General features: G+C 41.3%; 1 protein-coding gene across 6 annotated transcripts in view; it reads right to left on the bottom strand.

Moving 5' to 3' along the window:
* The window catches only part of LOC133569658 (microtubule-associated protein 4), a 237,986-nt gene that overhangs the window by 40,511 nt on the left and 174,086 nt on the right, over nucleotides 1–23,389 (bottom strand). For 5 of the 6 annotated variants that reach the window (XM_061922162.1, XM_061922163.1, XM_061922166.1 and 2 more), the window contains 2 exons: nucleotides 5,568–6,577; nucleotides 1,854–2,126 (listed from right to left, as the gene is read on the bottom strand). In XM_061922162.1, coding sequence (XP_061778146.1) covers nucleotides 1,854–2,126; nucleotides 5,568–6,577 — 1,283 coding nt within the window. Of the gene's footprint in view, nucleotides 1–1,853; nucleotides 2,127–5,567; nucleotides 6,578–15,536; nucleotides 17,076–23,389 lie in introns of those variants that run through there. The other variant, XM_061922167.1, reaches the window with a different exon arrangement.

Raw genomic sequence — 23,389 nt, 5'->3', positions numbered from 1 at the left:
TAAGGGATCTTCCAGAATTATCCTAGTAAATGAGTCTAATTACATCTGAAACGCTCACACTGCCGTCGCCCGGAGCCGTCGCTTTTTTTTCTTTCTATTCCTTCACTATCAATATCCTAATTCACAAATCCTTCATCCTCGCTCAAATTAATGGGGAAATTGTCGCTTTCTCGGTCCGAATTGCTCTTACTGCTGGTGGCTCACATTATAAATAATGTGAATATGTGTGGAGCCCTGCAACTCGTGACGTCACGCACACATACTTCCGGTACAGGCAGGGCTTTTCTATCAGTGACCAAAAGTTGCGAACTTTATCGTGGATGTTCTCTACTAAATCCTTTCAGCAAAAATATGGCAATATCGCGAAATGATCAAGTATGACACATAGAATGGACCTGCTCTCCCCGTTTAAATAAGAAAATCTCATTTCAGTAGGCCATTAGAGTCTATAGAATTAGAGTCTAAGGAGTTTTTGTATGCTGTGCGCCTTTTAAGACCTCACTGGTGGCTTTAGTAGGTCATGTTAGCACAAAAGCAAACACAATTTATGTTAATCCCCCTTTTTGGTTCTCTTTTTTATCCAAATAAGAATCAATAAGAGGACCACCAATAAATAACCAAATCGTTAAGCAGAATCGGAAGCATAAAAATCTTATCAATTCCCATCACTACTTATGACAAATTCATAAATTCTCCAGTTAATAAAATTTTATTAGAAAAAACACAAAGACGCTTAGAAAAATTGCACATTTTGCTGCAACTTTCTGAAAAACCTGCCGAAAAAAGGTGGCATTTTAGGTTGTGCGAATCACATACAATATCACCTTTATTATTGAATTCTGGTATATAACTGCATTTTTTTAATGTTTTGCTTAACTCCTTTATCTACACCAGTGGTGTCAAACTCAAATACAGAGTGGGCCAAAATTTAAAACCTAACAAAGCCGCGGGCCGAGGTTGATGTCCCACTGGGTGTGAGTTTTCCTTTCCCTTATGTGGGCTTACCGAGGATGTCGTCGTGGTTTGTGCAGCCCTTTGAGACACTAGTGATTTAGGGCTATATAAGTAAACACTGATTGATTGATAATAGGGACCCAAACAAGTTTTGCATTGAATATTGAACAAGCAAGGCTTATATAACTTTATAGTGACATGCAAAATCCAGTTTCAAATAATTAAAATAATTAAAAAATATCAATGGCATATCAAATACATTTTTTATAAAAACTGAATGCCTCTTTTCGGCGGTGGGGTCGAGGTGGACGGGGTTTGGTGATAGTGGGGGGTGTATATTGTGGCGTCCCGGTAGAGTTAGTGCTGCAAGGCGTTCTGGGTATTTATTCTGTTGTGTTTATGTTGTGTTACGGTGCGAATGTTCTCCCGAAATGTGTCATTCTTGTTTGGTGTGGGTTCACAGTGTGGCGCATATTTGTAACAGTGTTAAAGTTGTTTATACGGCCACCCTCAGTGTGACCTGTATGGCTGTTGACCAAGTATGGCTTGCATTCACTTGTGTGTGTGTATAAGCCGCATATATTATGTGACTGGGCCGGCACGCTGTTGTATGGAGGAAAAGCGGACGTGGAGAGCGCCAAAGGCAGTGCCTTTAAAGCCCACCCCAAATATTGTTGTCCCGGATGAAATTCGGGAGGGGCACTGAACTTCGGTAGTCTCCGGGAAAATCGGGAGGGTTGGCAAGTAAGAGTATTAGCGGTGAATGCGGTGTTACAGCGGCGGGCCAGCTCTAATGTTAATTTGATATTGCTTCAAGGGCCAAGTAAAATTAGACGGCGGGCCAAATTTGGCCCGCGGGCCAGAGTTTGACAGCCATGATCTACACCATAAAATCATACCTTGGGTTTGACGTCACGTGTTGTAGTAGTCGCGGTGGCTGACGATGAGGGGCGGCTTGTAGTGTTGGAGGAAGGCCGTCTTGGGCCAGCAGGAGCCGTCGATGGAGCCTTTGTGGTTGTGTGTTTTTTGTCTGAGATGGCGGTGGTTGATGGGGGTGTTGGGCGCTTTGTGGTTGTTGCTGCAGAACTGCTACCGGCAGCGGCAGTGACCTGTCGTGTTTTGGCGGCGGCGGCGGCGGCACTCGGTTTGGTTGCAGCCGTAACTCCAGCAAGCTGATCCACATGATGGATGGAGAGCAAAATAGAGCAAAAGGAAGGATAAAATATGGATAAGCATGATAATAAAATAATTGTCTTGTGTTTTAGTCAAGTCATTTACAAACATAAACATGGTAGGCGATTTAGCAGCTACACAACAGCTAATAACAGTCTAAAACAGCACATTTGTCAATATAAACAAGTATAACATAATTATAGTTGCATATTACTTACATATACAAAGTCTCCAAGGCAGAAACATATTACAAAGTATCCAGTCAATTGTGTCCGCATAATTTGACTTACTGCGTCATGAGCTTAACTTCATGAATTATGGTGATGTGTCCCCCCCCAAAAAAAAATTACCACTCCATCTCACTGCAAAGACAGCATCAGTCCATTCCAGACTGTCAATAACAAATAGTTTTGTCTTTTTCATCCCTACCATTGTTCTCTGTTTGACTAATTTCACTTGTCAAACCTTTTTTAACATTCAAAACCACAACATTAAAAAAAAAATATCAGTATCAGCCAGTCCGCCAAACTCCAATATTGGTTTCGTATCAGAAGTGGAAAAAAATGTATGGGGGACACTCTTAGTGATTAAGGATGTTGAAATGTTAAATATTAATAATGCAGTTTGAGTCAGGAACATAATCTTTCTACTACTTGTGGAGGAAAAACTGAAACTAGGACCAGTATCATGGAATTAATTGTTTGACTTTGGCGCCCTTCACTGTTCAGTAATGGTAAAAAGTGCTAGAACAATCTGCTAAAAGTAGCTGTTATTATGAATCGTATTGCCAGGGAAGTATTATTCCGACGATAATAAATGGTTATACTATATCATAAAATACTTGAAAATTACCTTAATGGAGTAAACTTGGAAATACAAACCCCGTTTCCATATGAGTTGGGAAATTGTGTTAGATGTAAATATAAACGGAATACAATGATTTGCAAATCATTTTCAACCCATATTCAGTTGAATATGCTACTATGACAACACATTTGATGTTCAAACTGATAAACATTTTTTTTTCTTTTGCAAATAATCATTAACTTTAGAATTTGATGCAAGCAAAACGTGACAAAAAGGTTGGGAAAGGTGTCAATAAATACTGATAAAGTTGAGAAATTCTCATCAAACACTTATTTGGAACATCCCACAGGTGTGCAGGGTAATTGGGAACAGGTGGGTGCCATGATTGGGTATAAAAGCAGCTTTCATGAAATGCTAGGTAATTCACAAACAATGACGGGGCGAGATGTCGTATTTTACGCTTCATAATGCGCCGCACATTTTCGATGGGAGACAGGTCTGGACTGCAGGCGGGCCAGGAAAGTACCCCCACTCTTTTACTACGAAACCACGCTGTTGTAACACGTGGCTTGGCATTGTCTTGCTGAAATAAGCAGGGGCGTCCATGATAACGTTGCTTGGATGACAACATATGTTTTTCCAAAACCTGTATGGACAATTCAGCATTAATGGTGCCTTCACAGATGTGTAAGTTACCCATGCCTTGGGCATTAATACACCCCCGTACCATCACAGATGCTGGCTTTTGAACTTTGCGCCGATAACAATCCGAATGGTTGTTTTCCTCTCTGTTCTGGAGCACACCACGTCCTCTGTTTCGAAATATAATTTGAAATGTGAACTCGTCAGACCACAGCACACCTTTGCATCAGTCTATCTTAGCTGAGCTCGGGCCCAGAGAAGCCGGCGGCGTTCCTTGGTGTTGTTGGATAAATGGCTTTCGCTTTGCATAGTAGAGTTTTAATTGCACTTACAGATGTGACTTTTTACAAGAACAAGAAAGTTTGATCACATTACGCCTGTACTGGCTCACCTGCACTGGCTTCCTGTGCACTTAAGATGTGACTTTAAGGTTTTACTACTTACGTATAAAATACTACACGGTCTAGCTCCATCCTATCTTGCCGATTGTATTGTACCATATGTCCCGGCAAGAAATCTGCGTTCAAAGGACTCCGGCTTATTAGTGATTCCCAAAGCCCCAAAAAAGTCTGCGGGCTATTGAGCGTTTTCCGTTCGGGCTCCAGTACTCTGGAATGCCCTCCCGGTAACAGTTCGAGATGCCACCTCAGTAGAAGCATTTAAGTCTCACCTTAAAACTCATTTGTATACTCTAGCCTTTAAATAGACTCCCTTTTTGGACCAGTTGATCTGCCGTTTCTTTTCTTTTTCTTCTATGTCCCACTCTCCCTTGTGGAGGGGGTCCGGTCCGATCCAGTGGCCATGTATTGCTTGCCTGTGTATTGGCTGGGGACATCTCTGCGCTGCTGATCCGCCTCCGCTTGGGATGGTTTCCTGCTGGGTCCGCTGTGAACGGGACTCTCGCTGCTGTGTTGGATCCGCTTTGGACTGGACTCTCGCGACTGTGTTGGATCCATTATGGATTGAACTTTCACAGTATCATGTTAGACCCGCTCGACATCCATTGCTTTCCTCCTCTCCAAGGTTCTCATAGTCATCATTGTCACCGACGTCCCACTGGGTCATTATTGTCACCGATGTCCCACTGGGTGTGAGTTTTCCTTACCCTTATGTGGGCCTACCGAGGATGTCGTAGTGGTTTGTGCAGCCCTTTGAGACACTAGTGATTTAGGGCTATATAAGTAAACATTGATTGATTGATTGATGTAGCGACCAACTGTAGTTACTGACAGTGGTTTTATAAAGTGTTCCTGAGCCCATGTGGTGATATCCTTTACACACTGATGTTGCTTTTGATGCAGTACCGTCTGAGGGATCAAAGGTCTGTAATATCATCGCTTACGTGCAGTGATTTCTCCAGATTGTCTGAACCTTTTGATGATTTTACAGACCGTAGATGGTAAAATCCCTAAATTCCTTGGAATAGCTCGTTGAGAAATGTTGTTCTAAAACTGTTCGACAATTTGCTTACAAATTGGTGACCCTCACCCCATCCTTGTTTGTGAATTACTCAGCATTTCATGGAAGCTGCTTTTATACCCAATCATGGCACCCACCTGTTCCCAATTACCCTGCACACCTGTGGGATGTTCCTAACAAGTGTTTGATGAGCATTCCTTAACTTTACCAGTATTTATTGCCACCTTTCCCAACTTCTTTGTCATGTGTTGCTGGCATCAAATTCTAAAGTTAATGATTTGCAAAAAAATATATATGTTTATCAGTTTGAACATCAAATATGTTGTCTTTGTAGCATATTCAACTGAATATGGGTTGAAAATGATTTGCAAATCATTGTATTCCGTTTATATTTACGTCTAACACAATCTCCCAAATCATATTGAAATGGGATTTGTAGGATTAGAAAACAGACAGGAAGGTTGGTATCGGTTTGCTACTGATATCGGCCGATAAACAACATTGCAGTATGTAATGTACTCCATCCTACTTTTGACAACTTACAGTTCAAGTTCATACTTTGTAAATCTTACCTTGGTCTTTTTGTCGGCACTTGTTGATTCTTTGCTTGTTCCACTGCTCCCGTTAGTGAAAGTTTTTGTTTTCTTGGCTTTGTCGACTCCTTCTGTCTTCACTGCTTTTTCCTTCTTCTCGTCTTTCTTCTGATCCTTCTTGACGTCTTTCTTCTCATCCTTCTCGTCTTTCTTGTCCTCCTTATCGTCTTTCTTCTCGTCCTTTGTGACATCTTTCTTGTCGTCTTTCTTGTCCTCCTTCTCGTCCTTCTTGTCGTCTTTCTTGTCCTCCTCCTCCACAATCTTAATTTTGTCTCTCGGCTCTTCTTTCTGGACGATCTGATTCACCTCTACTGTTTTCCCACTGACTATCTTCACTTCTTCTTCTTCTATCCTCACTTTCTCCACAACAACTGAAGGTTTAGAAGCTTCCCACATGTCCGTCATCACGTCAGACATCTTCTCTGTCTTTTCAGGAGCGGCGTGGATCTTAACAGACGTCACCTGCTTCTCCGGTGTTTCCACTTTGTCTCCAACATGTTGATCTTTGCTCACTTTTTGTGTTTTTTCATCCTTTTCTGACATTTTCTTTTCAACGCTCTCATCTTTCTTTGCCGTCAACGTTTCCACCTCATCAAAAATTGTGGTTGTCTTCTTGTTGGCTGCACTTTCTTCCACTTTCTGACTTTTCTCTTCCGTTTTCTGCTGCAATATTTTTTCCTTCTCAGACTGATTTGTCTTTTCTTCAACCTTCTCTTGTTCCTCTTTCACTTTCACTTTTTCATTAGGAAACTTTTCTGATTCTTTTCCCTTCTCTTCCTCACATTTAGCTTCGTTTAAAAACTTCTCTGCCTCCTTCTTCTCCTTCTCATGCAGATTTTCAGGTTCATTCCACAATTTGTTTTGTTTTTCTTTGTCAATCTCCATCTTAGTTGCTGCTTCACTGACTGCACATTCAACCTTCACGCTCTTCTGCTCAGTTTCACCCACATCCGGCTTTTCCTCCTTTTTGTCTGACTTGACCTTGATGTCTAAATTCACAAGAAACAAACACAAAAAAAAAAAAGTTTATGGTTCATGACCACAATATATTACAATATAATGCAGTCTTGTTATCAAGTACGTCTCTTGCATCGAGCACTGGTGTTCAAAGTGTTGCCAAAACAACAGAAAAGTGTTTATTAGCACTTATGGAAGTAAATAAGGTTGGCTTGCACACTTCCTGGGCTTGTGGTGGCGGATCTCTGCTCTCACTCGTGTGGTGAATACTTTCATGACAGATTGTATTCCATCCATCCATTTTCTACTGCTTATTCCCTTTTGGGGTCGCGGGGGGCGCTGGCGCCTATCTCAGCTACAATCGGGCGGAAGGCGGGTTACACCCTGGACAAGTCACCATCTCATCGCAGGGCCAACACAGATAGACAGACAACATTCACACACTATGGCCAATTTAGTGTTGCCAATCAACCTATCCCCAGGTGCATGTCTTTGGAGGTGGGAGGAAGCCGGAGTACCCGGAGGGAACCCACGCATTCACGGGGAGAACATGCAAACTCCACACAGAAAGATCCTCAGCCTGGAATTGAACCCAGGACTGCAGGACCTTCGTATTATGAAGCAGACACACTAACCCCTCTGCCACCGTCAGCGAATAAATGAATGTCACTCTGTCACTTTTAATAAATAAATAAATGGGTTGTACTTGTATAGCGCTTTTCTACCTTCAAGGTACTCAAAGCGCTTTGACATTACTTCCACATTTACCCATTCACACACACATTCACACACTGATGGAGGGAGCTGCCATGCAAGGCGCCAACCAGCACCCATCAGGAGCAAGGGTGAAGTGTCTTGCTCAGGACACAACGGACGTGACGAGGTTGGTACTAGGTGGGAATTGAACCAGGGCCCCTGGGGTTGCGCACGGCCACTCTCCCACTGCGCCACGCCGTCCCTAATATGAACCTTTACTCACTAAATATAGTGCCAATTTGGCCAAAGTGCATCACGGATCATTTCTGCTACGTATTAAGTGTGTTTGTGAAGCAGAGTGATGCTACACTGTTATAATTCCATTATCGTTTGTTCATCCGCATTCATTACAGACTTCCCGTCAACGTCGACTTAAGTGGCCACTTTCCAGTAATAAGAAGAACCGACCAGGGGCCTCATGTAAGAAGCTTGCGTGCCCACAAAAATGTTTTCGTATACTCATTTTCACAGCAAAGTGGAGATGTATCAAGACTGACGTTGAGATGGAAATGAGCGCTGCCTCACTCCACCTCCATAGCTGAAGTACGCACATTACAGGCTTGGGTACACTTAAACGAGGCACAGAGGTGATGCCGAGTAACAGTTCACATAAAAAAGTGCCACATTTTACTCCTCAGACTGATTGATGTGTCCATCAGAGACATATGATATTCATACTCAGCAACGTTTGATTTCAAAAATGTAAAAACGATTGAGGCAAGGACACAAAATGTACATTTTAGCCAATGTATTTTAGTGTTTCATGTTATAACTTCTGCAGCCGTTTGCAGCAGAGTGTGAAGCGACCGGAATGAGGATCAGCACCTCCAAGTCCGAGTCCATGGTTCTCTCCCGGAAAAAGGTGGAGTGCCATCTCCGGGTTGGGGAGGAGACACTTCCCCAAGTGGAGGAGTTCAAGTACCTAGGAGTCTTGTTCACGAGTGAGGGAAGAGTGGATCGTGAGATCGACAGGCGGATCGGTGCGGCGTCTTCAGGAATGCGGACGTTGTATCGATCCGTTGTGGTGAAGGAGGAGCTGAGCCGGAAGGCAAAGCTCTCAATTTACCGGTCGATCTACGTTCCCGTCCTCACCTCTCTCTTGTCCAAACGCAAAACCTAGTAACTCACTTCTAGCTGATTTTGAGAAAACAAAGGAAAACCAATCTATCTTGATGCTGTCTTACAAAGATCTACAAAGTCATCAAACGTATAGATGTTTTCTTGAGCTTTCATTTTCTTGCCGATTGAACCATGGGTTGAATCTGCTCTCATGAACGTGTGCCCTTTCTCCAGATATTTTATCACAATCTCGGGTGGGCCCCATTCTGCGTTGGCACATTGGGCAAGAGCCGTGTGCAGCGTCCAGTTTTTATTTTGACCTCCACAGTTATCTGCCCAAAAGAGTATGCAAGGGGAAGAATCAAGTAAAATACATTTAATGAAGGTGCTTGCAACGTCCTGGGCCAATCTTCCAAATATCCCCTCGTGCCATAATATCACATAATCAGGTTGACCGTCGGCCCCCATTCCTGCAAATGTCTCATTAAAGACAATAAGGCGACTGACAAAGAAGGTCCGATTGGTCCCTTGAGATACTAGGTTTTTCTGTTGTATCCACGCGGTTATGTGGTAGTTGCTAGGTCCTGCCATGCGCGTAACAGCTTACTTACGGAACAAATTACAATATCGCATACACTAATGTAAAGCATATCACCTAGGAACTCCAAAATTATTATCAGCTCAGTTTTGACCAAAATTGAGTTACTGGGTTTTGCCTTTGGACGGGAGACCTATGGTCATGAGCTTTGGGTCATGACCGAAAGGATAAGATCACGGGTACAAGCGGCCGAAATTAGTTTCCTCCGCCGGGTGGCGGGGCTCTCCCTTAGAGATAGGGTGAGAAGCTCTGTCATCCGGGAGGAACTCAAAGTAAAGCTGCTGCTCCTCCACATCGAGAGGAGCCAGATGAGGTGGTTCGGGCATCTGATCAGAATGCCACCCGAACGCCTCCCTATGGAGGTGTTTAGGGCACGTCCAACCGATAGGAGGCCACGAGGAAGACCCAGGACACATTGGGAAGACTATGTCTCCAGGCTGGCCTGGGAACGCCTCGGGATCCCCCGGGAAGAGCTAGACGAAATGGCTGGGGAGTGGGAAGTCTGGGCTTCCCTGCTTAGGCTGCTGCCCCCGCGACCCGACCTCGGATAAGCGAAAGAAGATGGATGGATGTTATAACATCCTCATTTATCATACTAGGACATCAATTAATTTATATAGGCAATCATTTTGCCTCCTACTGCTGTCACAACGGGCTTCCGGACTGGTGAGGGACAAACACGCTCCAGTGACGGAGAAAGAGGACAGTAGCAGTGACTAGCTTTTCAAACACTCGTCCGTTTTGACGATCTTCTTCTTCAGCTTTTTCCCTGATACCTGACCATTTCTTCCTTTTTTTTTTTTTTTAGTTTTTAGTTCCCGTAGCAGATATATTTCAACCCTCTTTTCAGTCCCATGGTTACTTTTAATATGATTTGCATATTTATAAGGGATCGGGGCATGTCAAGCCACGCAGACAACTGGGATCAATTCCAAGTAGATTGCGATGTAACAAAAGAATGTCCTTGGATTTGTGTGTACGGACACTTTAATACATCTGAATTTTTACATGCGTACGACATTTTCTAGATTTTAACTAACTATTTTTAGTAGGAAACCCGCACAACTCTCTCTACACGAGGCCCCAGGGCTTGACGAGTTGGTCCACACAAACAAGGTCAACTTAAACAGATTCTGCTTTAATTTTGAATTATTAGTACTTGAATTATTTTGCATAACGATGTGATTAACTGCAACTAACAAGATTTATAATAACCCCCCCACTGCACATTGTATTTTGAAAGTGTTTAGTATTGTTCTCATTCAGTTAGCAATATTAAAATATGCAAACACGGTGGACGATAATATATCCTGCCACGCAGCACGACATAAACAAATGACTTATGTTGACTCAGTAAATGAAACATCTGCATCATCACACCTCAGGTCATGATGACCTCATGTCAGGTTGAGTAAATCTAGTCCAAACACTCTTGCTTTGCCCCATTTCTGCCATAAAACTCTTCTGGAAGTAAACAAACCCAGCAATGCTTTACCAAACAAGTTTGCCCTCATTTTAGATAACTATTCGTCGTCTTAGACTAACTGAACAGTTTTTGGTTTGTGCAATATTTGTGGACACATACAGAGGGGCAAAAATGCATTTAGTCAGCCACTGATTGTGCAAGTTCTCCCACTTAAAATGATAACAGAGGTCTGTAATTTTCATCATAGGTACACTTCAACTGTGAGAGACAGAATGGGAAAAAAAAAATCCAGGAATTCACATTGTAGGAATTTTAAAGAATTTATTTGTAAATTATGGTGGAAAATAAGTATTTGGTCAACCATTCAAAGCTCTCATTGAGGGAAGGAGATTTTGGCTCAAAATCTCACGATACATGGCCCCATTCATTCTTTCCTTAACACGGATCAATCGTCCTGTCCCCTTAGCAGAAAAACAGCCCCAAAGCATGATGTCTCCACCCCCATGCTTCACAGTAGGTATGGTGTTCTTGAGATGCAACTCAGTATTCTTCTTCCTCCAAACACGACAAGTTGAGTTTATACCAAAATGGATACATGGATGATACAGCAGAGGATTGGGAGAATGTCATGTGGTCAGATGAAACCAAAATAGAACTTGTTGGTATAAACTCAACTCGTCGTGTTTGGAGGAAGAAGAATACTGAGTTGTATCACAAGAACACCATACCTACTGTGAAGCATGGGGGTGGAAACATCATGCTTTGGGGCTGTTTTTCTGCTAAGGGGACAGGACGATTGATCCGTGTTAAGGAAAGAATGAATGGGGCTATGTATTGTGGGATTTTGAGCCAAAACCTATCAATGAGAGCTTTGAATGGTTGACCAAATACTTATTTTCCACCATAATTTACAAATAAATTCTTTAAAATTCCTACAATGTGAATTCCTGGATTTTTTTTTCACATTCTGTCTCTCACAGTTGAAGTGTACCTATGATGAAAATTACAGACCACTGTCATCATTTTAAGTGGGAGAACTTGTACAATTGGTGGCTGACTAAATACTTTTTTGCCCCACTGTACATTGATTCATATGGTCCCATTACGTGTGGTATACCTGACACATGAACCGACAAATTATGGGGGTTGCACTCTCGTAGAGTGCCGCATTTCCATAATTTTCACCGGATTGCATGGCAAAATGATTAACCCCCCCACCTTCCTTTCATGCAAGATCCACCCCGGAATCCCTTCCCTACTGTAGCATAGTCAAGAGTGGACTAAAATTGAAAAAGGCAAATAGTTGCTCCCAAAAATCTGTACGTCCAATATTAATATCATCCATCCAACCAAAACATGGAAGGTACACTCCTAAGAACCACAATTCAAGATGGAAACTACCAGACTATTACACAGGATGCTACTGAAGGACACTACTAGACAAGATCCCATCACTCTCACATTCATACGTTCAATAAACTTAATACACACTTATAAAACATAACCCTGTTTGTGATGAGTTAAGTTGTGAGACAGTAACTAGTACAGCTTTATATCAAATGTAATGTTAAAAATTCACATTTTCCTTTGATTCCATTTGAGTGAAATCATATTATTGTATCCCCACGCACAAAGTGACTTAGTTCTTGGTGGAGATCAGATCAGCATCTGTACATGATCGACCAATGCTGCTCAATGCCTTTTCAATACGTCAATTAATCATGGAGACTCTGGAGGAGACCCTGACTGGTGTGCTCTGTGAAAAATTCCACTATAAAAAAAACCCTCTGACTGTACTTTAGATAAAACTAAGTTTAAAGAAATAAATGACATATATTAAAGTAATCCAATCCAATCCAATCCACTTTATTTATATAGCACATTTAAACAACAATAACGTTTCCAAAGTGCTGCACAGCCATGTTAAAAATAATTGTAAAAAATAAATAAATAAATAAATAAAATAGAATTTAAAAAAAGTATATATATATATATATATATATATATATATATATATATATATATATATATATATATATATATATATATATATATATACATATATTATGCTCCACCAATGACTGAATAAAAAAATAATAAATATAAAACCAATAAAAACAATATAAAAACAAATATGATTAAAAACTATTTTAAAGGGTAAAATCAATTAAAACAGTAAAATAGAAATCAACGTGTATAAAAAACACAGAGGACAACAGAGAACAGAGGACCACACAACTCACGTAGTGTTAAAAGCCAAAGAATAAAAGTGGGTCTTAAGACGAGACTTAAAACACTCCACTGTGGAAGCAGTTTGAACATGGAGCGGCAGAGTGTTCCAGAGCTTAGGGCCGACCACAGAGAAGGCCCTGTCTCCCCTGGTCTTAAGTCTGGTCTTGGGCACCACGAGCTGGAACTGGCTCTCGGACCTCAGAGCGCGCGCAGGAATGTTGTCTGTCTATGAATCATTCATTATTAAAAAATTCTGAGCTAACCAAGCCTTGACGTCACATAGACAGTTAAGAAGAGGTGTCAGGGGGCCGTGGCTTTTTGAAATCGGCATATAAATTTGGCAGTCATCTGCATAAAAGTGATAAAACACTCCATGTTTCTTAAAAATCTGTCCAAGAGGGAGGAGATAAAGAGCGAACAGGATGGGGCCTAAAATAGATCCCTGGGGGACACCACAGTAAAGCGGGGCAGAAGAGGAGGTGGCGTCCCCCAACCTGACAGAGAAGGACCTCTCAGACAGGTAAGATCTGAACCACGCTAACGCAGTCCCCCTGACACCCACACAGTCTCTCAGGCGGTCTAAAAGAATTGTGTGGTCGACTGTGTCAAAGGCAGCTGTAAGATCTAAAAGCACTAAAATGGCAGAGCTGCCAGAATCAGACATTAAAAGCAAGTCATTAAAAACCTTTAAAAGTGCAGATTCAGTACTGTGCAAAGCTTTGTATCCAGACTGAAATGGATCTAAAGTGCTATTTTCATCTAAAAAGTAAAACATAAAACTTCCGACAGTAAAATTGCATTTGTGTCAAAATATTGGGTTTTTATTTCATCCAATTTGAATTACGCAAGCACGTTATTTATTGCAATCAATCTGTAGTATTCTAACTTTAAATGTGAAGGACACTTCACCCTTGCTCCCAGTGTCGCTCACACTGGTGAATGAATGATGGGTGTTGGTTGAAGGGGCCGCAGGCGCAAACTGGCAGCCACGCTTCCGTCAGTCTACCCCAAAGCAGCTTGTAAGGTAGCTTACCACCACCATGTGGTATTTGAGCAGTGCTTTGAGTGTCTAGAAAAGCGCTATATAAATCTAATCCATTATTATAATTTGAATTCTTTGTTGGTTGATTCAATTTAAGAACAAATATTTCATGAGGATGCAAGCATGAAGTAAGTTGATTGACAACTACAATATATTTCTATGTGCCATGTTGATTATGTTGTACTTTACTGTAAACTATAAAAAAAAAATCAGGACTTTTTAATAAATCAAGTGGTGCCTTTACCGCATGTGAGTTTTTTTTAAGATATGAGCTGTCTCTCGGCCAATTGTTATGCTTTAGGATACAACCCCGTAAAATACAACCAAAACACCTGCTCTTACTCCCTCGCATTAGTTTATAACTCAGGATGGACAAAACTTTGTCAATCCAAGCATGGGATGGAAGCAAGTGAGTGTGAAAGAGTGCTGGGAAAAAGAATGTTAAAATAATATTAAAACAGTAAGACATTTATCCATAAAAATATGGAGAAGCTGCTGATGCTGTGATTGAACGTAGATTTTAACTCTCCGAGGTAAAATTATTATTACATTACTTCATGAAAATACTATCGTACTAAATACTACCATCTATTGTATAGATTTTCATACAATATTTATTATCAAGAAGAGTTTTATTTTTATTTCTAAAAAGGCATGTTACAGGTTAAAATCATTATGTTTTAGGAGGGCCAAACACCCCAAAACTTGTTTTTAACTGATTTCAATATGCAACCCTTGTTTCACAGTAAATGTTTTTCAAGGTACGAGCTGCCTTATAAAAATAAGTACACTCATATCTTGAGATACCACTGAATAAATAATATAATATTGTATCCCAAATCATTTTTAGTTAATGTTATTCATTTTTATTTCTTTTTTTTAATTGTAAAATGACTAAATATTTTGTGATAATTATATATAATTATAATATATAAGACCATCTCGAGGTCAGATATCGGCAACTATTCTAAACCTTTTTATAATTAGTACAGACCACCAACAGGGGGCGGCATGGCGTAGTGGGTAGAGCGGTCGTGCCAAAAACCTAAGGGTTGCAGGTACGCTTCCCACCTATTAACATCCAAAAATCGCTGCCGTTGTGTCACTTCACCCTTTGCCCCCGGTGGCGCTCACACTGGTGAATGAATGATGAATGAATGATAGGCGGTGGTCGGAGGGGCCGTAGGCGCAAACTGGCAGCCACGCTTCCGTCAGTCTAGCCCAGGGCAGCTGTGGCTACAGATGTAGCTTACCACCACCAGGTGTGAATGAATGCTGGGTTCCCACTTCTCTGTGAGCGCTTTGAGTAACTACCAATAGAAAAGCGCGATATAAATCCAATCCATTATTAGTATTATAACAGGGGAATCAATTACGCCTGTATGCTAACATGTCAAGCTATACGCTACACTGACTCACTCCTACCCCTCCAAACCATCCTGTTTAGCGTGATGTTTTAAAAATGTGTCATTTTCCATTTTCCTCCGCTCGTTGTAAAACAAATTAATGTTTATTTAGGTTTGCTAAAGCTCAAACCCCTTTGAGCCTTACATTAATTCTTGTTTAGATTAGTGATGTTTCCCACCTCTCAGTTTCACTCATACTCTGACATCTTTCAAGACTCCTACAATCTAAAACATTTTTTTTTAAACTATTGGACAAACATCCTTCTACTAGAATTTAAATCCCTTGGTGCACACAGAAAATGAATTGTTGCCTTTACTTAACCAAGACCATCACCAGACTGACTCCATCAAACCCAATCAAGTATTTACGGCATGTTCATATTTACCTAACATTTCATATTTCAAAGCTCTGACTGGTGAAGAAGATGAAACATTTCAAAAAGACAGTAAGAGCAAATTGAACATCACCTACCACCAACTGAGAAGAAAGGGTTTGTTGAGTTCACACCGAGCTTGTTCAAGGACTCTACACCATCGCCATGGAAATCCGACCCTACAGCTGATTTCTTGCCCACTTCAGAGTCTACATTTGCACCAAAGGTAGGTCTTGTATTCACTCTAATATCATCCAAGTCTTTATTTGTACTCGGCTGGACGTGACCAAAACCATCACCTTTGGTCTCTGAGCCAAACGAGAGAGCAGCACTAAAGTCCATGCTGGTAAAGCTTTTGGAACTGGGAGGTACCGGAAGCAGGATGTCACCTTGTTCCTTTTCCATCCGAAAGCCTGCCATGCGGGCTAAGGAGGAGAGAGTGGAAGACGCATTGCCGTCCTTCTGTGGTGAGAAAGGGTAGAGGTTCAGGACAGGTTCTGGGGGGGTTTGCCTCAGGTCGATGTGCGTGGTGCCGGCTGCCGAGAGCGTTGGTATCGGAGCGTGGTCCTGATCTTCTGCAACTGTAAGCGAGCGCTGCATGCAATGCTGGGCCCGGCGAGACCCACTTGACAGTGACACTTGCTGGTCCAATCCTAAGCCTTCTTCGCCTGGGTATTTATCAGGCAGCTCTAGACTGGTTGGCACTGACAGGTGGGAACAGTCGGACATTGCACGTCGCATCACCTTCCTCTGCAGTTGAGCTCTGCCCATGAAACACGGCTCTAAGTCCTCCTCGCCGGCTTCACTTTCTTCCTCTTCGCTACTTTCCCCTGAGGAGCGCACAGGTAACTGCTGCTTCCCGAGGCTCGTCTCGGCTTGGATCGCATTCTCGTCGTTCCTCTTGAAGTAGTCACCATTGCTACCTCCTGTAGTGCAGTAACTAGGGGGCACTTGAGGCATGGCGACCTTTGGACTGGATTCTGCAACTATGGAGTTGTTCCAAGATTCAGGTGATGTATATCCACCGAGAGTAGACGTCTCGATTGAGAGGACTCCCTTTGAGTGTGGAGGCACAGTGTTGGTGCGGACAGCTGGAGACTGAGGACCTGGTGACACAGAGACCCTACTGGTGACCCCGCATTCCAGTGCAGGAGTGGGGAGAAGACTTCCAGGTGAAGCTGGGGATAAGAAAGGGGAGAAGGACCGGAGACTCTCTGGGCTCTCTCCTGCACTGCCCAGGGATGTGTCCCCTAGGGAGGTGCTTACAGGCATGGTTACAACACCACCGGGTATCTTCACTTCAACATCCACATCGACTCTTCCCGTCTGCTCAAAAAAGGACAGCTTGTCTTCGCCACCGAGGCCGGTAGGTGCCAGGGGTCCACTTGCGGTGCTCACGTCCACGGCTGGGCGACACTGCCAATCCCAAGTCTGAGTCGGCGCCGATGGCGGCAGGGAAGCCACCTTACACAGCTCACTGTACTCGGGGAAAGGAGAGCCGGGCGTCTGATCTGAGAGAGACGACATCTCGTCTTGGGTCTCCGGAGATTTAACTTTTCCTCTCGTTGTTTTTATCCGTCTGGTGCTGATATTTCCTCCAGTTCAGTTACTCAGGTGAGCTCTTGATGTTCCGTGAGTCTCATATACACACTGATGCTGGATGGAATGTGCGCTTCTCTCCCTGCCTCTCTCTCTCTCTCTCTCTGTGTGCTTCACACACACTGATTGCAGAGCTGGTCATGTGACCCAGTTGTGGCTGCCAACTGGTTACTTCCAACTCCCAAATCCCACCCATCACGATGGGGTGAGGAAGCCCCCACCCTTTTTATTCTTCACTTTCCCTTCACGTCTGTTTGTGGAGCACAGAAAACCCCCCCACCCCCGCCCCCGACCACAAACACATACATCTGTACCCTTGACTGTTCCTTTAGGAGTACACAGCAAGGACAGTACGGTTATGTCTGACTGTCTTCCCAGTGTGTTCTAATTCTTCGCTACGTTTTCCAGGTCAAAAGAGCAGGAAGTGAAAAGTGTTTTCATGCGTCCATCTGTCACGGCAGGACGCCGCACCTTGTAGCGGGGCTCTCCGTGCAAGACGCTGTGCATGTCCTGTGCTCGTTACAAGATGGCAGGACGACGGGATAGTGAGTTATGGGGGATGGAGAGGAAGCCTCTGGTAAATCTGTCGCGTTGAATCAGCTCACGTTGCGGAGAATCACACTCCATTAGCTCTGATATACTACCACCATCTTCATGCACACATAATTAGCTAAACAAACACGGGAGACGCACAACACACAAACTGAGCGATCAGTCTAAGAAATTCTAACATGAATGCAAAGACAAGAATGTGTCATTGTTCATGTTATATCTCTTTCTGTGTTGGTCAAACATGAATAAACAACAGGGGACATATCTTGGATTGGCTGACAACCCATGTCGACATAAGGGAAAATAACCATTGCTTACACATTGACTTGTGAATATCACCAGAAACATAAAGAGAATGGATAATGAGGGATTTTTAGACTCAAGGCAGGTGGTTTTTATCCATACTTGTTGGCACAGGGAATCCCGTAAGATCCGTGCATTAGCGAAAGCTAGAGACGGATATGACTTTTGGTTTTCTAAGACTGGCAAGGAAGAAAGTGGGTGTGAAGGACCGTGTTGAGAAGAAGAAGTGGATGATTATTAGATAAAAGAAAACAAATGATCAGCAACACGACTGAGCGTGTAGCTGGCTGACTTGATGAAGCAGTTAGGGCGAAGCATTATGTTTCTGCATTATGCTGAAGTATGAGTCGATAACGCTAACCATGAAAAATTATATAAACGGCAGACTTTTATCCGTGAAAATATGGCAAAGCTGATGATGCTGTCTTTGACGGAGAAGCAGCTGGAAGTAAATACTGTACAAGTCTACTCTACAAGGTAAATACTGTACACCAGGGGTCACCAACGCGGTGCCCGCGGGCACCAGGTAGCCCGTAAGGACCAGATGAGTCGCCTGCTGGCCTGTTTTAAAAATAGCTCAAATAGCAGCACTTACCAGTGAGCTGCCTCTATTTTTTAAATTTTATTTATTTACTACCAAGCTGGTCTCGCTTTGCTTGACATTTTTAATTCTAAGAGAGACAAAACTCAAATAGAATTTGAAAATCCAAGCAAATATTTTAAAGACTTGGTCTTCACTTGTTTAAATGAATTCATTTATTTTTTTACTTTGCTTCTTATAACTTTAAGAAAGACAATTTTACAGAAAAAAATACAACCTTCAAAATTATTTTAGGATTTTTAAACACATATACCTTTTTACCTTTTAAATTCCTTCCTCTTCTTTCCTGACAATTTAAATCAATGTTCAAGTAATTTTTATTGTAAAGAATAATAAATACATTTTAATAGAATTCTTCATTTTAGCTTCTGTTTTTTCGACGAAGAAAATTTGTGAAATGTTTCTTCAAACTTATTATGATTAAAATAAAATAAAAAATATTCCGGCAAATCTAGAAAATCTGTAGAATCAAATTTAAATCTTAATTCAAAGTCTTTTGGATTTCATTTAAAACGTTGGTTCTGGAAAATCTAGATGAAATAATGATTTGTCTTTGTTAGAAATATAGCTTGGTCCAATGTGTTATATATTCTAACAAAGTGCAGATTGGATTTTAACTTATTTAAAACATGTCATCCAAATTCTAAAATTAATCTTAATCAGGAAAAATTACTAATGATGTTCCACAAATCCTTTTTTTAATTTTTTCAAAAAGATTCGAATTAGCTAGTTTTTCTCTTAATTTTTTTGGGTTGAATTTTGAATTTTAAAGAGTCGAAATTGAAGATAAACTGTGTTTCAAAATTTAATTTTCATTTTTTTTTTGTGTTTTCTCCTCTTTTAAACCGTTCAATTAAATGTTTTTTTCATCATTTATTCCCTACAAAAAACCTTCTGTAAAAGGAAAAAAAAATGTACGACGGAATGACAGACAGAAATACCCATTTTTTTAATATATATGTATATAGATTTATTAAATAAATTGAGCAAATTGGCTATTTCTGACAATTTATTTAAGTGTGTATCAAACTGGTAGCCCTTCGCATTAATTAGTACCCAAGAAGTAGCTCTTGGTTTCAAAAAGGTTGGTGACCCCTGCTGTACACTATTACATTACTTATAACACTACTCTACTTGTTTGTACTACATTTTATTGTAATGTTTATATATGATGTTTCTAATCTTAACGTTGGTGTTTATTTTTAAAATATAAAAAATTGTGGCGTTCTGGGTAGACGGGCAAGCACCGTTTAAATTGTTTTAATGCATTTCAATGAGTGACTTGAGATTTTTGAGGTGCGAGCTGTGTTACAGAACCAATTACTCGTAAATTGAGGTACTACTGTCTCAAATCTAGACTCCAAACATCCCAGAATAAGCTAATCCGGTTACTTTTAGACCTCCACCCCAGATCACACCTCAATCCAACCCACTTCTCCAAAGTGGGCTGGCTCAGGGTGGAGGACAGAGTAAAACAACTTGCACTGAGCCTAGTCTATAAAATCCGCTACACCTCCTTGATACCGAAGTACATGTCAAACTACTTCCTTACCGTAAATGACCGCCATAACCACAACACCAGGGGGAGCTCCACAAACCACGTTAAACCCAGATTTCGATCTAACAAAGGTCTTAACTCATTCTCTTTCTATGCCACATCAATGTGGAATGCACTCCCAACAGGTATAAAAGTAAGTGCATCTCTATATTCCTTCAAAACCGCTCTAAAACAACACCTCCAGGCAACTTCAACACTTTACTAATACCCTCCTCCATTCACATCCCATCTCCCCGGATTATAAACAACTCAAATCTACTTCTAATGTATATACTTGTTCTTATGCTATCTGAACTCACTATGTTCTCTGCTGGCTGTACATATCCTACTAAGTAAAACCTACACTGTTTCAATGTCCACATTTCTCTGTTGATGCAATTGTTGATGACTGAAGTTCTGATATCAACCAAAGCTCCCCACCCACCCCCCGGATTGTAAATAATGTAAATAATTCAATGTATATACTATGATGATTAACTTGTGTGATGACTGTATTATGTTGATAGTATATATTTGTACCATGAATTGATTAACGTGGACCCCGACTTAAACAAGTTGAAAAACTTATTCGGGTGTTACCATTTAGTGGTCAATTGTACGGAATATGTACTGTACTGTGCAATCTACTAATAAAAGTATCAATCAATCAATCAAGTATCACCCATCATATAAATAAATACAACAAATACAGCAAACATATAATGCTGCATTGATTTTTACCTCAAAGTGGGAAGTGAGAATGCCATCACAGTTTTGTGAGCATTCCAGTTACCTACGAAAGCTATTTTTGCGCATGCCTTGTCTGAATACAAACAACTTTTGGGAAAATATGCACCCTTTTTGCACCCTTGAAGCACATCTGTTGTTGGACGGGTTTGTACTGAAAATATAATTTTGTTGGACAATGAAGTCGCATCCATGTCATACATCAGAGGTAGAAAGATGGACAGACTGACAGCTGAGAGCAGAAGGATGCTCAGGTGCAGCCAGACGAGCGACTGGTTGCACTGTCACTGCACGTGTGTGTCAGCGAGTCTCCTCCATTTATTGTCTCCCTGTTTGCTTGCTGACATTTTCCTGCCATGGTGATAAAACACACCAAAGCGATGGATTTACTCAGCCTGACGAGCTGTTTACAGACACATTGCAAGTATTATGTAATCCGCTAAAACGTTGTGTCCGTGTAGGTCACCATGAGGGCAGGCAGACAAGCGTAATAACAGCACCGCAAAGCAATTTTACAGTAAACACATCAATATGACGCAAATGTTTTATAATCTTCAGCACTATTTGGGACTCAAGTATTCCTGCAAGTTGAACTATTTTGATGTAGTTTTGCTGTTATTTCCAACTCAATAGTATACCTGGCATACTCGCCAACTCTCCCGGATTTTCCGGGAGACTCCCGAAATTCAGCGCCTCTCCCGAGAACCTCCCGGAAGAAATTTTCTCCCGAAAATCTCCCGAAATTCAGCCGGAGCTGGAGGCCACGCCCCCTCCAGCTAAATGAAAACCTGAGTGGGGACAGCCTGTTTTCACGTCCGCTTTCCCACCATATAAACAGCTTGCCTGCCCAATCACGTTACAACAGCTACGGATTTTTATAAAAAACTGCACAAAGAAGGAGACGAAGCAGAAGAACGAGGAAGTTACAGCCATGGCGACGCCGTCGACGAGCAAAATGAAGAAATACGCTTGCAAGTTCCAAAACGAATGGAAACAAAAATTTCTGTTTATCCAGGAGAGTTCGAAGGGGAAGGGGTATGTTGCCTGTCAATTTTGTAGAACAGACTTCTCAATTGAACACGGTGGCCGAACGGATATATTCAGTCATGAACGGTCAGCGAAAAGCGTCCGCAGCATCGTTCACAACCCAGTATTATGGGCCACCTCCCAAAATGGAGACCCGATGCTGTAAATTATGCTGAGACAAAGACAGCTATGCTGATAGCTGGTAGCAACATCCCGTTCTCTTTTGCGGATGTCCACAACAAATCCGTGAAGGATATGTTCCCAGATTCGGAGATCGCTCGCCAGTACGCAAATGGCAGAACAAAGGTTACTCAAATAGTGAAAGGTAAGTGTTTTTTTTAGTAACCAGCAAGCACAGTACAGTTCGTAGAACAACTGTTTTTATTACTGTGTATTTGATAGGTGCCGCCTGAAATTCAACTATTTCTTTTATTTATATATATATAATAAAATAAATATATATAGCTAGAATTCACTTAAAGTATTTCACATATATATATATATATGAAATACTCAAGTTGGTGAATTGTAGCTGTAAATATACTCCTCCCCTCTTAACCACACACCCCGCCCCAGCCACGCCTCCGCCCCACCCCCGTCCACGCCCCCTCGTCCCCCGAGATCCGAGGTCTCACGGTTGGCAAGTATGGGCTATAGTATGGAAAAAATATGCAATGAATAGCATGTTTCCATAATTATGTGAATGCTTTAGTATTCTGAATCATTTTTTACATTTCTCAACCGATTCAAACATTTTTTTCTCAAATTTCCAAAAATTCTCACTCATACACACCGTTTCCACCCTGTTTTCTTTCAACTAATTCAGCCACATTTTGCAACCATCAAAACATACAACTTGTTTTGAGTCTTAAAATATCTGATAACACTTATTCATAACTGTATATTTTTAAATACCACCTCAGGAAAAACCTGACTCCCCAAGTACCAGCAGGATGGCCAACAACAAATTACAGTAACATAGTAGGCCCGAGTGTTAAGTAAAAACAAGGCAGAGGCTTTATTTAAGTAAATTTATTATTTTGACCACCGTAATATTACACATATCTTGAACAGTAAACTGTGTTTGGATATAAGAAAATAAAACACTGTACTAAAACTACAATATTTAATAGATTTTTTGGCGTACCACTAACTGGAGACCATGTACCACTAAAGTTTGACAATCCCTGCTCTACATAATGAATATATAAATGTTCCAAAGTCAAAAATATCCTCGCTAATGATAATTTCCATCATGATAACATTGGTGTTAGTGTGCTAATATCAGCATGCTAGGATTGTGTCTAATTTTGCAGGTGTAAGCCTGAGACAAATACAGAACTCATCAGTCTTTTCTCCCATGTCTCATGTTGATTTGCACTGTTTTCTTCTTGTATTAAATGTGTGATATAATTCAGATTTTCGTTGGTGTAAAACACTTTTATGTTATTTATGAAGAGAACTATGTTATGTATGTACAATACATTTAGGAAGAAACAACGAAAAAACCTCAAGAATTAAATATTCTATTACTTCACGCATGTTTACTATTAGCATGCTAGCTTTTTTGGTTGGTAATTTTGCAG

The sequence above is a fragment of the Nerophis ophidion genome, linkage group LG15 (genome assembly GCF_033978795.1).
Source record: "Nerophis ophidion isolate RoL-2023_Sa linkage group LG15, RoL_Noph_v1.0, whole genome shotgun sequence".
In the NCBI taxonomy this organism is placed as follows: Eukaryota; Metazoa; Chordata; class Actinopteri; order Syngnathiformes; family Syngnathidae; genus Nerophis; species Nerophis ophidion.
The sequence above is the reverse complement of the archived record's forward strand: the minus strand, read 5'-3'. Positions and strand labels throughout refer to the sequence as shown.